This window comes from Camelina sativa, chromosome 5 (assembly GCF_030686135.1).
Source record: "Camelina sativa cultivar CO46 ecotype springtype chromosome 5, ASM3068613v1".
NCBI classification, from domain to species: Eukaryota; Viridiplantae; Streptophyta; class Magnoliopsida; order Brassicales; family Brassicaceae; genus Camelina; species Camelina sativa.
The window spans coordinates 6,196,760-6,210,941 of NC_141884.1; the positions used below are offsets into that span (position 1 = coordinate 6,196,760).

Consider the following 14,182-nt stretch of genomic DNA (forward strand, 5'->3'; position numbering starts at 1 on the left):
TCTGCAACAAACTTGGATTAGAGGTTTTACTTCTGTCTGTTTTGAAGGAGATTGTCAGATTTTATATAAGATCATCAACTATGAATACACAGACATATTTTTAGATGGTATAATCCAAGATATTCGATTATGGGCAGGGGCGGATCCAGACAAAGAAATTGTATGGGGCACAAATTACTTACTATTAATAATATTAATTTACATAATAAAACATTTAATAAAACATAACTTCAACCTTTAGTATATTTAAATTTTATTTTTAATTAGCTATAAAATATATTTAATTGTATATTAGAAGTGGAATTTCTATATTTAGCATTTCGAAGTAAAGATATGCAATTGTTTTGCGTATAAATAATCATTTCCAAGTAAAAAAAAACCTCTATATTTCTTTCTATATATAATTTCCAAAATTAAAATATATTTGATTGCATATTATAACAACCAATTAATATCATAAATATTAGTATACATATATAGAAATTCAACAGTAAAGGAAAGAAATATGGCCATGAAAGATGGTGATTTCTCCATTTTATTAAACAATGAAGAAAGAGAAAAACCAAAAAAAGTGAGTCGAACTCTCCACCAGATAATTTTACTAGAGGCACACAGTACCAACTCAACCAGGGAAAAAACTGTAATTAGCATACACATAATAAATTTTATAAATGGAGTATGGGGCACGTGCCCCACCCACTAATGCTCTAGATCCGCCCCTGATTATGGGCATCATATTTTTCAAATATTGCTTTTAGCTTTACAAAAAGAGGGGGGAATATTGTAGCTCATCTGTTAGCAAAGTTTGGTTATCAAACATGTAATTTTTTATTCTGATTGTTTTAACCCGCCAATTTGGCTTTACAAACAATTGTATTTGGACTACCAAAGTTCTCATCAATATAATTCAATTTCGACGAAAAAAAAAGTTCGGTCTTAAAACCAAAAAAAAAAAAAACACACGAAAAGAGAAGAAAATTTAAAAACAAGAGGGGGGACACGTGGCAACATCGGCGTTAAAAAAGCATGTGGCGTAGAGAGTCTCGCTCTGTTTTCTCCTTTCCCCTTCTTCTTCTTCTTCATCCACCGCCCTGACCGCCCTCTCACGTCACGTCTCTCTGTTTCTGTGGTTCTCTGGCTTCTGTCTGTGTTTGTGCTGCTCTCATGGCGGAGACCTCTACTACGCTTCTCTTCTCCACCTTCTCCTCTCACCTCACCATCTCTCCTGTTCGTCACTCTCATCATCATCCCTCCCCCGCTCGATTCTCATCTCTTCTTTCCCGCGTTCGGCGGCCTTCTCGATTCGGCGTTAAGGCTTCGCATTACGGTAGCTTCTCCGATGACGATGCTTTTAGCTTCTTCCCTTGGTCCGATGCTAATAACGGTAAATCTAATTACGGGAGGGTCTCATCTCACTCACTCTTATTGTTGGATTTAGATTAGACTCTCTCATATGATCTAATCAAAATCAGGGTGATCTGATCTCAATCTTTATGTTATGATGCTTGTTTATCATTCTTGAATTATGTAATTTAACAGTTTTTGAAGTCTTTATTCACATTTTCTTGAAATCATATTCAAGATCATTCTTGAATTATGCTTGTTGATCTGGCTTCTTGTGCGCGGGTGAAAGATTTATTTTGTTTTGTTTATGCCTATTACAAGACATTTCTGGCATCTCATCTATAGCTCATCAAGTTGAGATTGTCAAAATAGTACACAGCTTCTCGATTTTCCTTTGCTTTGAATACAAACAACAACCAAGTATAAGGAATCTTTTTTTTGTCTTCCATATTCTCGAGGCTACGATCAAATGTTCACAATCTACAAGACAAGAGGGAGACGGAGTTTGATTGATTTTGTTAAAAAAATTCGTTGTACATTAATTTTAAAATTGATATATCGTCGTTATGGAGATGTTCAGAGTTGAAATATAAACAAACGTGTATTTTGGTGATGATGATATTTCTTTCCAGCGATTCGAATCTTGTTGGCTTTACAAAATGATTTATGGTTTTGATACGGTATAGTAAGGTAGAGACTTACAACTACACAAGTAGCCAACACTGAACACTGTACTACGGTTATTATAAACAATCTAGGTGCATCAATTGAAATGTTAATAGAAAGAGGAAAACAAGTGTTCTAAAAGATAAATAGTCATAATATCAACCAGATCTAGATGAAACACAAAAGTAGCGAAAAATCACAAGAGACACAAGAGCAGTGGTAACAAACATATTTGGGATCTTAAAAGTATTGAATACGGAAGAGCTTGGCACGTGAACACTAGGTTTAGGTTGGTATTCGGATGTACTTTCGGATGTGGTTGCTTCCGGTCGTCGTCGAAATAAGAGCAAATTTTCAACGAAAGGAGATAGAACAGAGATGCCTCTCTGGATGAGCCGTACTTCATCTGTCTCAGGACAATATTTGAATAACCTCTTGCAATTGTCATGGAAGAAAAGATGTCCTTGGTTAGAAGAATGGGTCAACGCCCTGAACCACAAGGCTTGCGGCTTTTGAGGAAAAAGATCTGTAGAGCGTAAAAAGATGTTGTAGGTCTTAGTCCATGTTTTTTCTTGTGCATCAAGAATACATATCTCAATTCTCCTATAAGGATAAGGTTTTAGACGGGTTTTGACAAAGGCTAGACGGTCATCAAGGTTGACAAGCTGGTCTGACCAGCTTCCTAAACGTGGAGGTGGGATCTTACGAAACTCTTCAGTGTGAAGATCCAAACCTAATACGGCGAACATTTGACCACTTACTTGTAACCAATATATAGATCCATTAACACAGGCCGACTTCCTCTTTGATTCAACAGCGAAAGGAGGTGGCCTGCGCAGTTTCCGCCATTCCCCAATGTTAACATCGAGAATATCGAATTGGTTAGTGTAGAAGAACATCCTCACTACTTTATAGCTCCCACTAACTTTGTCTCGACCGAATCCCATCGCCCAATCTCCAGGGAAATTAATCCACCAAAACTCTGGGCCTGGGCAAAAAGAGGGGCGGGGTCTGACTGGATCTGGGCCGGAAGGGAATCTAAGGAGTTGTCCGGTGGAAGGGTTAAAAACGTTGACCCAACCAGGTACGGGGATGCAAATCAAACCGTCACATGTGAGCGAGGGTCGTGTGGCGACGTCATCGAAGTGTAAATAGAACATCTCAATCTCTGTGTCCCCTTGGAACCGCCACTTGCTCCGGTGGTCTCCGGCCGCTAGGATTTTCCGGCGGTTGTTTTTTCCAACATTGATACGCCTCTCAGCATACATCCTCGACTCCAGTATTGATTTCCATTGTTTTGAGACAGCTTTGAATTTGAGGACGGATTGAAGTGGCAGTCGAAGCAAGATTTCTTCAACTAGATCGGGAACTATGTAGTTCATCATCGAATTAGGTTTTCTAAGAATCTTTGTTTGGTAGTATTATCAACGGTGGTTCTTTCACCGGAATCGGTGCTCGGAGGGCTAAGAAGGAAGTCGGTTCGTTTTAGACTACTTATCTGACACGTTTATTGTTTTTCTCCGATCGTTGACACGTGGTTTGAGATCGAGACAAAATCTAATTTCTTCTTATGCGGGAAACCTCTTCGGCCTATTTGGGCCTGAACCTTTTCTGTAATCTTGCACTTTGGAAGGGCTTTCTTTTAGCCCTTTTAGCCCATGTATGCCTTGATTTGTTTAATACAATATATTTCTCTTGTGAAAAAAAAAAAAAAAATTATGGTCTCAAAGAAAAGAGAACCAAAAAAAAAGTCGGATTTAGGAAATTGATTTGCTAAATTGATTTGCTAAGATTTGTGAAATTGAATCTCAAATGTTAACATCTTCGAACCTGATCATCAATGAAAGACATCAAAATTGGGTTGAGTATCAATCCATTCATCTTTAAAGATGTGGATGAAAAAGTTGAATATTGTTTCTTTATAACTTATTAATTTCTTCAACTTTTTAAGTTAAATAAATTGAATAATTTTTCAATCTTTTCAACTTAAATAGTGAAATTAATTGAATAGTATTTTTCAACTTCTTCAACCTATTAATTTGTGTAACCATTTGTACCATCTATGTTCCAGTTCAGTTTATTTAACCATTTTACTAATTACGGTCTCAAAAAAAGAAAAAATGTTGTTTCATAAAGGTTTTAATACTCTTTACTCAGTTCTTTATATATTTTAGCATCTCTCTCAATACATTTATAAATTTCTCACTATCCAAACATATTCTTTCATTTCTGTCAAGATATTTTAAATGAAATCAATATCATCTTCATCGTCACGCTTAGGCACACATGCATTGATGATGAATGTAGCTCTGTTCAAGTCATCACAAATAGTCTCTTCATTCAAATCAATCCCGCAAATCGAAATATCAAATCAATCCTGCGGAATATCAGTTATGATTGGAATGTGAGTCATCATTCTCAAGGGCATCAAGCTCATTCGTAAGAGCACTAAGCTCATTCGCAAGAGCATTCGCAAGAGCTCCAAGCTCATTCGCAAGAGCACCAAGCTCATTATGAGAAGCACCAAACTCATATATACATATAAAATTTATTAAATGACATTTATCACAAAAATCTAGTAATTTAAATTTTCAACAATCATTATTGTCAAATATTCACACCACTATCAATAATATTGCCAACTTTTTTTCAAGAACTTAATTCAACAATTATCTCCTAAAATATGATAAGATAATTATCTAAAAATATTATTTTATCATTTTCTATTAAAATATAGAGAATTTGTTAAAAATGCCCCTTTTGACATACCCCTTTTCAAAAATACCCTTTTTTCTGCCCATTTTTATTTATGCCCTCTTTTAATTTTTAATGACCATTTTACCCTTAGATGAAAATTATTTTATTCAATAAAAAGAAAAACAAAATTTTCCCGCCAAAAAATTTCTGACATATTTTCCCGCCAAAAATTTTTCAAAAAAATTTTCCCGCCAAAAATTTTTTTGTCAAAAAACTTTTGATAAAAAATTTCGAAAAAAAAATTTTCCCGCCAAAAAAAATTTACAAGGTTTTTAAAAGGTTTTATAAGGTTTATACCTTATAAAAGTCTTATAAACACCTTGTAAAGGCTTTTACAAGATTTTTTAAAGAGTTTTAAAAGATTTTTTAAAGAGTTTTAAAAGGTTTTTTAAACAACTTGTAAACGTTTTTACAAGATTTTTAAAAGGTTTTTAAAAGGTTTTAAAAGGTTTTTAAAAGGTTTTTAAAAGGTTTTCAAATGGTTTTTAAAAAGATTTTTAAAAGATTTTTAAAAGGTTTTTAAACACCTTCTAAACTCTTTTACAATGTTTTTAAAAACCTTGTAAAAGTTTTTATAAAATTTTTAAAAGGTTTTTAAACATCTTTTAAATGCTTTTAAAAAGTTTTTAAAAGCGTTTACAAGGTGTTTAAAAACCTTTTAAAGAATTTACAAGCTTTTTAAAAGCATTTACAAGGTTTTTAAAAGCGTTTACAATGTGTTTAAAAACCTTTTAAAAACCTTGTAAACGCTTTTAACTTTTAAAAGCGTTTATTTGGCGGGAAAATTTTTCGATTTTGGTGGGAAAAAATAAATTTTTCGGGAAAAATAAACAAGAGGAGGACACGTGGCAACATCGGCGTTAAAAAAGCATGTGGCGTAGAGAGACTCTCTCGCTCTGTTTTCTCCTTTCCCCTTTCTTCTTCCTCCACCGCCCTGACGTCCTCTCACGTCACTTCTCTCTGTTTTCTGTGGTTCTGTCTGTGTTTGTGCTGCTCTCATGGCGGAGACCTCTACTACGCTTCTCTTCTCCACCTTCTCCTCTCACCTCACCATCTCTCATGTTAGTCACTCTCATCATCCTCCTTCACCCGCTCGATTCTCATCTCTTCTTCTTTCCCGCGTTCGGAAGCCTTCTCGATTCGCCGTTAAGGCTTCGCATTACGGTAGCTTCTCCGATGACGATGCTTTCAGCTTCTTTCCATGGTCCGATGCAAACAACGGTAATCTAATTACGGTCACTCTTATTGTTAGATTATAAATTAGGGTCTCTCATATAATCTAATCAAAATCAGGGTGATCTGATCTCAATCTTTATGTTATGATGCTTGTTGATCATTCTTGAATTGTGTAATTTAACAGTTTTTCAAGTCTTTATTCACATTTTCTTGAAATCATATGCAATTTCCTGAGTTGTGATCTGTGGCAATTTGTTTTGTTTTGTTTTGTTTTTACAGAAATTGAATGGGTTCCTGAAGAAAGGATTACACTTTTCACTTCTGATGGGTTAGTTCAGATTGGAGGCAACATGGTTCCTCGTCGCATCAAATCTTCATCTCATGTATGCAAATTTCATTTATCTTTTGATTAACACTTTTGTTTCTGTTCTTGCTTGGAACTTCTTACAAGTTCAAACCTAGTCAGGTTTCTGTTCTTGCTTGGAACTTCTTACAAGTTCAAAACTAGTTAGGTTTCAAATGTAATATAGATTGAGATTGTGTCACTCTGTCTTAGCCTAAGAGGTGTCTTGTTACTTGCCCGCCGTTGTGCTATCATCAAATCATCTCATGTATGCATTTCATTGCATATGATTTGTGTCATGTGTGTGTTCTTGTCTGGAATTTCTTATAAGTAAACAATGTAGAACCGATATCGATGTTTCTATCTTATTTCTTTGTTTCTTCTCCACAATTGTTTGATATATTTACTCAACTTCTACGAATAAATCTCTGATTCAGGTACGGAGAAGGTCCTGATTGATCTGAGTTTGTGTACAATGGCATCTGGTAGCGTCGGAGGAGGTATATATTAGTGCGAAAAGGATTCTGCTCAAGGCTCGCGACGGAATCGAGAGGTTGGAGAGGTTCGAGGTCCGATCTCTCTGCTCCATTATGGATGCTCTCTGGCGCTCTATCCATGTTAAATGTCAGCGTGATCTTTGGAGAAGGTTCTTGTTTCATCCCTCTCATATTCTAAATTCATCTGCAATTGATCATTTCAAATCTCTGAATGCATAAGAGTAGTTTTAGTCTACGTTCTTGTGTATACTCTGTGTTGAAATCTCAAAGCATATTAGGGTGTTCTTGATTTCTACTGGTTTCTGAATCTCATAAGTAGTACTTCTCAAACGTTAGGGTGATTTAGTCCAAGTTCTTGTTTACTCTGTGTTGAAATCACAAAGCATATTAGGTGTTTCTTGATTTCTACTGGTTTCTGAATCTCATAAGTAGTACTTCTCAAACGTTAGGGTGATTTAGTCCAAGTTCTTGTTTACTCTGTGTTGAAATCACAAAGCATATTAGGTGTTTCTCGGTTTCTTTTGGTTTCTGAATCTCATAAATAGTGCTTCTCGAACGTTAGGGTAATTTAGTTTAAGCTCTTGTGTTGAAATCAGAAGTAAGTTTTGGGGGGGGGGGGGTTTGTTGCAGAAAGACTGAACAAGTTGGAGAAGAGGCTGAGTATTTGAACCAGAGTCTGGAGAAATACATGTTGAGGAATCAGAGAAAGATGTTGGAAGCTAAAGAGAGAGCGGATTTGTTAGGCAGAGCGAGCGGAGAAGGAGCTCACATTATGCAAAGATTTGATGAGGAAGCTCAAGCTATGAACTCTGTTAAGAATTCAAAGAGAATGCTTGAAGAATCGTTTTCTAGTGGAGTTGCTATCCTCTCCAAATATGCTGAACAAAAGGATCGTTTGAAGGTAACCTTAACCGAATCGTAATCTGTGTTATATGCCACACAAACATGATTTTTGATGCCATTAAGATTTTCTCACATTGGGTTTTTGGATCTGTCACAGAGGGCACAACGTAAAGCTTTGGATGTTCTGAACACCGTAGGGCTCTCCAGCTCGGTACTGAGGCTCATTGAGAGGCGAAATCGTGTTGATACTTGGATCAAATACACTGGTATGATGGCAACACTTGTCATATTGTATTTTTTCATAAGATGGACACGCTAAACCAAAGAAAATTGAAAGGCTTTAGTTACAAAGATTATAACATGTAAAGAGTTTGGCTACTTGATCTGACTTCTTGTGCGCGGGTGAAAGATTTATTTTGTTTTGTTTATGCCTATTACAAGACATTTCTGGCATCTGATCTGTAGCTTATCAAGTTGAGATTGTCAAAATAGTACACAGCTTCTCGATTTCCTTTGCTTTGAATACAAACCACAACCAAGAATAAGGAATCTTTTTTGTCTTCCATATTCTCGAGGCTACGATCAAATGTTCACAATCTACAAGACAAGAGGGAGACGGAGTTTGATTGAATTTGTTAAAAAAAATTCGTTGTACATTAATTTTGAAATTGGTTTATCGTCGTTATGGAGATGTTCTCGTATCAGAGTTGAAATATAAACAAACGTGTATTTTGGTGATGATGATATTTCTTTCAAGCTAGTCGAATCTTGTTGGCTTTACAAAATGATTTGTGGTTTTGATACGGTAGTAAGGTAGTGACTTAGCGTTAGTCTCGTCAACAATCAAACAAAAAAAAAAAAAGCTTCTAAGCGTTAAGTCTCGTAAACAAAGATAGCAAACATGAAAATAAGCAAACTAGCCCAAAGTTGACATAAAAAGGTTTAAGAGAATAAAATTGCTACACAAATTTCAAATCTTAAACTTGGCTTTGACACCATCAAAGAAAGTTTTACATATATCACATCTGGAAGACCAAGCAAACTTGAACCTAGAACACAAAAAATAATTCATAGTATCATAACATGAGAAATGATTTCAAGCGAAAAATGAAAGCCATAGTAAAAATTTGACTTACCAAAATTTAGTCTTGGTTGGATCCTGAGCATCCTTCGTGCAGTCTTTTGTGACGAACTGTATATTCGTTGCAAGCAATGCAAAACTCATAGTGTATTTACATAGGATCAACTTCATCTTCATCCTATTTAGTTTTAATAAAGTTTAAACTTAAAAATTTATTGTTAAAAACTTGTATTCAAAGTTTTTTTATAAAACAAAAGAGATTTTTTTTGTTAGTAAGTAGAGTTATTTTACATAATCTCGGAATATCAAATCAATCCTGGAATATCAGCTACATAATCTCCCCCAATCTATTCCAAATATTATACGATATGCTAAGATCTACATTTACCCAAAATCTAAACCGGGTTCGGGTTACATTTAATTAACACTAGGTAATATCCCGCGCATATGCGCGGGTTGTTATATTAGGTATGTTAATTCATTTTAAGTTATAATAATCATAAAATTATGAGAAATTTCTGAGAGATTTTTTCAATAAAGTTTTTTCGAATGCTATTTCTGAAGAGTATTATTGAAAAAAATATATTTTTGAAATTCTTCCTAAAAATACATATATAACAAACAAATTTCCTAAATATCAATAATACACTTTATTTATTCAAATCATACAATATCAAAATATACCAGCTATTTAAAAAATATTGCTAATGATAAAAATAGAAATTTACAATGATATTCAAAATTTACCAAAAAAAATTAATAATTAAATTGCATAATTATTTTTAAAGTATCAATTAAATATATTTCATATAAAATTATATGAAAAGCAATAAAAATCCCAAAGATTAATTTAATTTTTAAACTCTTTTATATTCACCTTAATTTAAGCTATATTGCTAGGTTAAATTCTAATGATTTCCTCTTTGTAGTAAAATTTTGGAAATAGAATATCAAATTTTTTTTATATAGAAAATCATTAAATTACAAAATTCTGAATTAAATAACATCATAATGATCTTTATATAAGTATATTTTGGGTCACAAAAATTAAATATAATGATGAGTATACCAAAAAATGTACTACAAATTTTTTTGGAGGCTAGAGAGAGTTAAAAAATTTGATTTAATAATTATATTATAATAGTTTATTTTGTTAAAATATTTCATACTTTAAGAAAATAAAATAAATATACATGAATGAAGATGATTTCTTTAGCTTGATTTCCTCATTGGGCTTTGATCGAAATTAGTGTGATTGAATCTGCATCGATAAATTTTTTTATAGCCACTAAAATTTTATTATATATGTAATTGAAAATTGAAAATAATAAGAAGACAAAGAAGGAAGGAAGAAATACATAAAAACTAAGAAATAAAATTGAACAAAATATAAGATAAATCTAACAAAATATATAATCACACTCTTACCATGAGTTTTGAACCCATGCAAGAACATAAACAAAACAAAGAAATTATTTAGAATGTGAGATATGGTGGATGATGATGTGAGAATAGTTATTTATAGGATTTCAAGGGATGAATGTTAAATTTCTTAAATTATTTAAATAGAAGAGTTAATTATAATTTATAGTGTGTTTGAATGAAAATGAATGGAAAAGATAGTCAATTCATAATTTATGTAATTTCAGTTACAATTTAGTAGTAAAGTATGGATTTAAAGTATAGATTAATGTACATTATTATAAATATATATATATATTTTTTTTTTGTCAACCATTGGGCCACAACAGGCCGACCCATTAGCCTAATCCCTACATTTGTAGGGAGCGGGACTCGATCCCGGGTGTGATGGTGCCTTGTGCATTATGGACTTACATTTGACCACTGCACTAAGGTCACTTCACACATTATTATATTTTTATTGAATTAAAAATAAATATGATTCTTTTAGAAATTAAATGCTAAATAAACCAATAAGGAGAGAGTGAAACCTTTTATATATATATATATATATATATAATGTAAGATATATATATCATTCAAACTTTAAAACTAAAATTTAGAATTACGTGTTTACAATGATATTTGAATAAATTTGTTTTAACCCATACAACAACAATAACAAAAAAAACACAAAAACAAAATGAGATATAGTGGAAAAGAATGAGAGAATGAAAGAATACGAGAATAAGAGAATGAGTATTTATATGAAGAGAAGCGATTTAAAAATTATATTTAAAAAAATGAGAGTTACAATTCTAATTTATTATTTGTTTAAATACAATTGAGTGAAGAAATATTGTTAATGCATAATTTATATGATTTCAATTTTCTATTAATATGTGAGTTAAATGTCAAGATCAAATGTTTTTTAATTTGTGATTTAATATAAAGAAATATTTTAATTTGTTTTGATTTAAGGAAAAGGAATACTAAGGGGCTCAAAATTTTAACTTACATATGATTTGGTTGTTTTGTTGATATAAACTCAACAATCACACATAATTTTCAAATTGAAAATATTACTTTTGAAGTGACAAACTAAATTAGTTTTCTTATAAAATTTTATGAACTTCAATCCAAATATTTTTTAAAACCCCAAACCATTAGTACGAACTTCTATCTTTTTGGTTTTGTTTTTTGTTTTTCACTCATCAATTTAATTTATAGTGCCAGATTTCATACTAATGGTTTCATCTTTGGAGGATTTAGTTAAATGGTGTTAAATTATATTGTTTTCTATATTTTATTTCCAGTTAAATATGATTTCTTTTTGGGATAATTTTTTCATTTTTCTTAAATCACAAAGACCAATTTTTTTTAATTGAAGTTCTTATTGTTTTCAAAAACCTCAAATTAAAAAAAAACATATTATATTGATCTTTACATATTTATCTCTTGGATCACAAAACAAAATAGAGTTTATAGACTTTAAACAAAATAGACTTTATAAATGGAAATTGTATTGATCTTTAAATATTATTATATTGATCTTTACAAATTATTAAAAATGATACATGAATATGTGAGATAATCAGAGTACATAATAGAAAATTAGAGATAAATCTTTTTAACTTCATAACTTATTGTGTGGTGAATATTGTAGAAAAGTATGAAAAATAATAACTTATTAGATGTTAATCTAATATAGACAATGAAAATAAACCTACTATAACATTTATCACAAAAATTTAGTAATTTAAATTTTCAACAATTGCTGCCAAATATTCACCACCCTACTATATATAATATTGCCAATTCTTTTTTTGAAAAACTTAATTCAACAATTTCTCCTAAAATATGATTATATAATTTTCTACAAAATATTATTTTATAAGTTTCTATTAAAAAATATATTTTCCCACATAGAATTGTGATGATTACACAATTTATTGTAATTCTTTCAGTTAATTATAGATATTACTAATTTTAATGGTAAAGTTATTTCAAATTAAGCATTAATCCAAAATACGATGCTAAATACATTGGTATTGTTTTCCTTAAACGGTAATAATAAAGTTATATGTAAAGACATTGGTGTTGCACTTTGTTCTACATTACGACATACATAAACCAGATACATTATGTTCCGTTTGTTTATAGTTCGGTCTTAAAACAAAAAAAAAAACACGAAAAGAGAAGAATAATTAAAAACAAGAGGAGGACACGTGGCAACATCGGCGTTAAAAAAGCATGTGGCGTAGAGAGACTCTCTCGCTCTGTTTTCTCCTTTCCCCTTCTTCTTCTTCCTCTCACGTCACGTCTCTCTGTTTCTGTGGTTCTGTCTGTGTTTGTGCTGTTCTCATGGCGGAGACCTCTACTACGCTTCTCTTCTCCACCTTCTCCTCTCACATCACCATCTCTCCTGTCCGTCACTCTCATCATCCCTCCCCCGCTCGATTCTCATCTCTTCTTTCCCGCGTCCGGCGGCCTTCTCGATTCGCCGTTAAGGCTTCGCATTACGGAAGCTTCTCCGATGACGATGCTTTCAGCTTCTTCCCTTGGTCCGATGCTAACAACGGTAAATCTAATTGCGGGAGGGTCTCATATGATCTAATCCAAATCAGGGTGATCTGATCTCAATCTTTATGTTATGATGCTTGTTGATCATTCTTGAATTATGTAATTTAACAGTTTTTGAAGACTTTTTCACATTTCTTGAAATCATATGCAATTCCTTAGTTGTGATCTGTGGAAGAATTGCTGAAAAATCAAAGTATTGCAATTTGTTTTGTTTTGTTTTTACAGAAATTGAATGGGTTCCTGAAGAAAGGATTACACTTTTCACTTCTGATGGGTTAGTTCAGATTGGTGGCAATATGGTTCCTCGTCGCATCAAATCTTCCTCTCATGTATGCAAATTTCATTATCTTTGATGTTTAACACTTTTGTTTGTGTCACTCTGTCTTAGCCGAAGTCCTAAGAGGTTTCTTGTTACTTGTCCGCTGTGCTATCATCAAATCATCTCATGTATGCATTTCATTGTATATGTTTGTCTTTGTTTGATTCCGTGGCTGTGGATAACAGATTTGTGTGTTCTTGTCTGGAATTTCTTATAAGTAAACAATGTAGAACCGATTTCGAGGTTTCTTATCTTAGGAGGTGTAATTACTATCCCCATTGTGCTGTCATAATTTTGATTACATGTGTCTTTTTTGGTCTATATTGAATCATATGCTTTGTGACAGAAGAAACATGGGAGATCCAAATCACCAGAGAAATATCAAAAGTTTCAAGAAAGTGCTTACATGGATCCTGCTCAAGGTCTATGCCTTGGAGCTCTATTTGACATCGCAGCTACAAACGTACGCAACGCTTACTTTTTCGGTTTGCTAAACTATGGAAAAGACAGATAAAGATAATGTAGTGCACTGTATAAATGTCAGGGACTGGATATGGGAAGAAGACTATGTATCATTGGATTCTGCCGTTCTGTTGAGATGCTTAGTGATGTTGTTGAAGACACTGTCTTAGAACATGGTGGAGAGGTTTGAGTTTACCGTTAATTCACTCTCTCTCTTTCTCTCTCTTTGTCCTTTTAACATTCTTACTAAACTAACTCCTACTTTGTGTTAAAAAGATTGTTGCTACAGAGAAAGAGAGCACAAGCGGTTTACAAGAGAAACTAACAATGACAGTGGCAGTTCCATATCTCTGGGGAGTTCCTCCGGCTGCAGAAAGGCTTCACCTTGCGGTTAGAACAGGTGGTGGAATCGTCGACAAAGTCTACTGGCAATGGCATTTCTTGTGAAAATTTCTCCAAAACATTGGCTCTAACTCACAACCCTCAAGTGTTTATATATCATTCATTGTACAGAACCTTTACATTTGCAATAAATACCCCTAATACATACTTTGATCTAATAATCTCTCTATGGTTTTTTTCTGCTTAGCTATAGATAACAAGATTTTCGTTAGAGATCTGTTTGATGGGGGTATTGGGTTTTCATTTGGACTAGCTTGACTTATATGGCCCTGTCAAGGAATGCATAAATTTTGAAAAGGTTTGGATGT

General features: G+C 32.9%; 2 protein-coding genes and 2 pseudogenes across 7 annotated transcripts; 3 read left to right on the forward strand and 1 right to left on the reverse strand.

The window, feature by feature from the left end:
- Nucleotides 1–2,087: 2,087 nt before the first annotated feature.
- On the reverse strand, nucleotides 2,088–3,738 carry LOC104785829 (F-box/LRR-repeat protein At2g43260 pseudogene; annotated as a pseudogene). The gene has a single exon (XR_015558250.1). The product of XR_015558250.1 is annotated as an F-box/LRR-repeat protein At2g43260 pseudogene (transcript).
- A 2,027-nt stretch (nucleotides 3,739–5,765) lies between these two features.
- LOC147943308 (uncharacterized) lies at nucleotides 5,766–6,451 on the forward strand. Its single transcript, XM_087512204.1, has 3 exons — nucleotides 5,766–5,988; nucleotides 6,223–6,326; nucleotides 6,395–6,451. The coding sequence occupies exons 1-3, from the start codon at nucleotides 5,766–5,768 to the stop codon at nucleotides 6,449–6,451; spliced, it is 384 nt and encodes a 127-aa protein (XP_087368330.1).
- A 310-nt stretch (nucleotides 6,452–6,761) lies between these two features.
- Nucleotides 6,762–8,133, forward strand: LOC104785830 (membrin-11-like; annotated as a pseudogene). The gene is made up of 3 exons (XR_015558251.1): nucleotides 6,762–6,932; nucleotides 7,414–7,684; nucleotides 7,784–8,133. The product of XR_015558251.1 is annotated as a membrin-11-like (transcript).
- Nucleotides 8,134–12,222: 4,089 nt separating this feature from the next.
- On the forward strand, nucleotides 12,223–14,032 carry LOC104785831 (uncharacterized). Of its 4 annotated transcripts, none has more exons than XM_010511117.3 (5): nucleotides 12,223–12,689; nucleotides 12,917–13,020; nucleotides 13,357–13,473; nucleotides 13,555–13,656; nucleotides 13,749–14,032. In XM_010511117.3, the coding sequence occupies exons 1-5, from the start codon at nucleotides 12,362–12,364 to the stop codon at nucleotides 13,917–13,919; spliced, it is 822 nt and encodes a 273-aa protein (XP_010509419.1). In that variant the 5' UTR covers nucleotides 12,223–12,361; the 3' UTR covers nucleotides 13,920–14,032. The 4 variants fall into 4 exon arrangements, with proteins under 4 accessions (XP_010509419.1, XP_087308175.1, XP_087308176.1 ...); XM_087452049.1 differs by having other exon boundaries at nucleotides 12,225–12,736; XM_087452050.1 differs by having other exon boundaries at nucleotides 12,225–12,736; nucleotides 13,360–13,473.
- The last annotated feature ends 150 nt before the right edge of the window (nucleotides 14,033–14,182 follow it).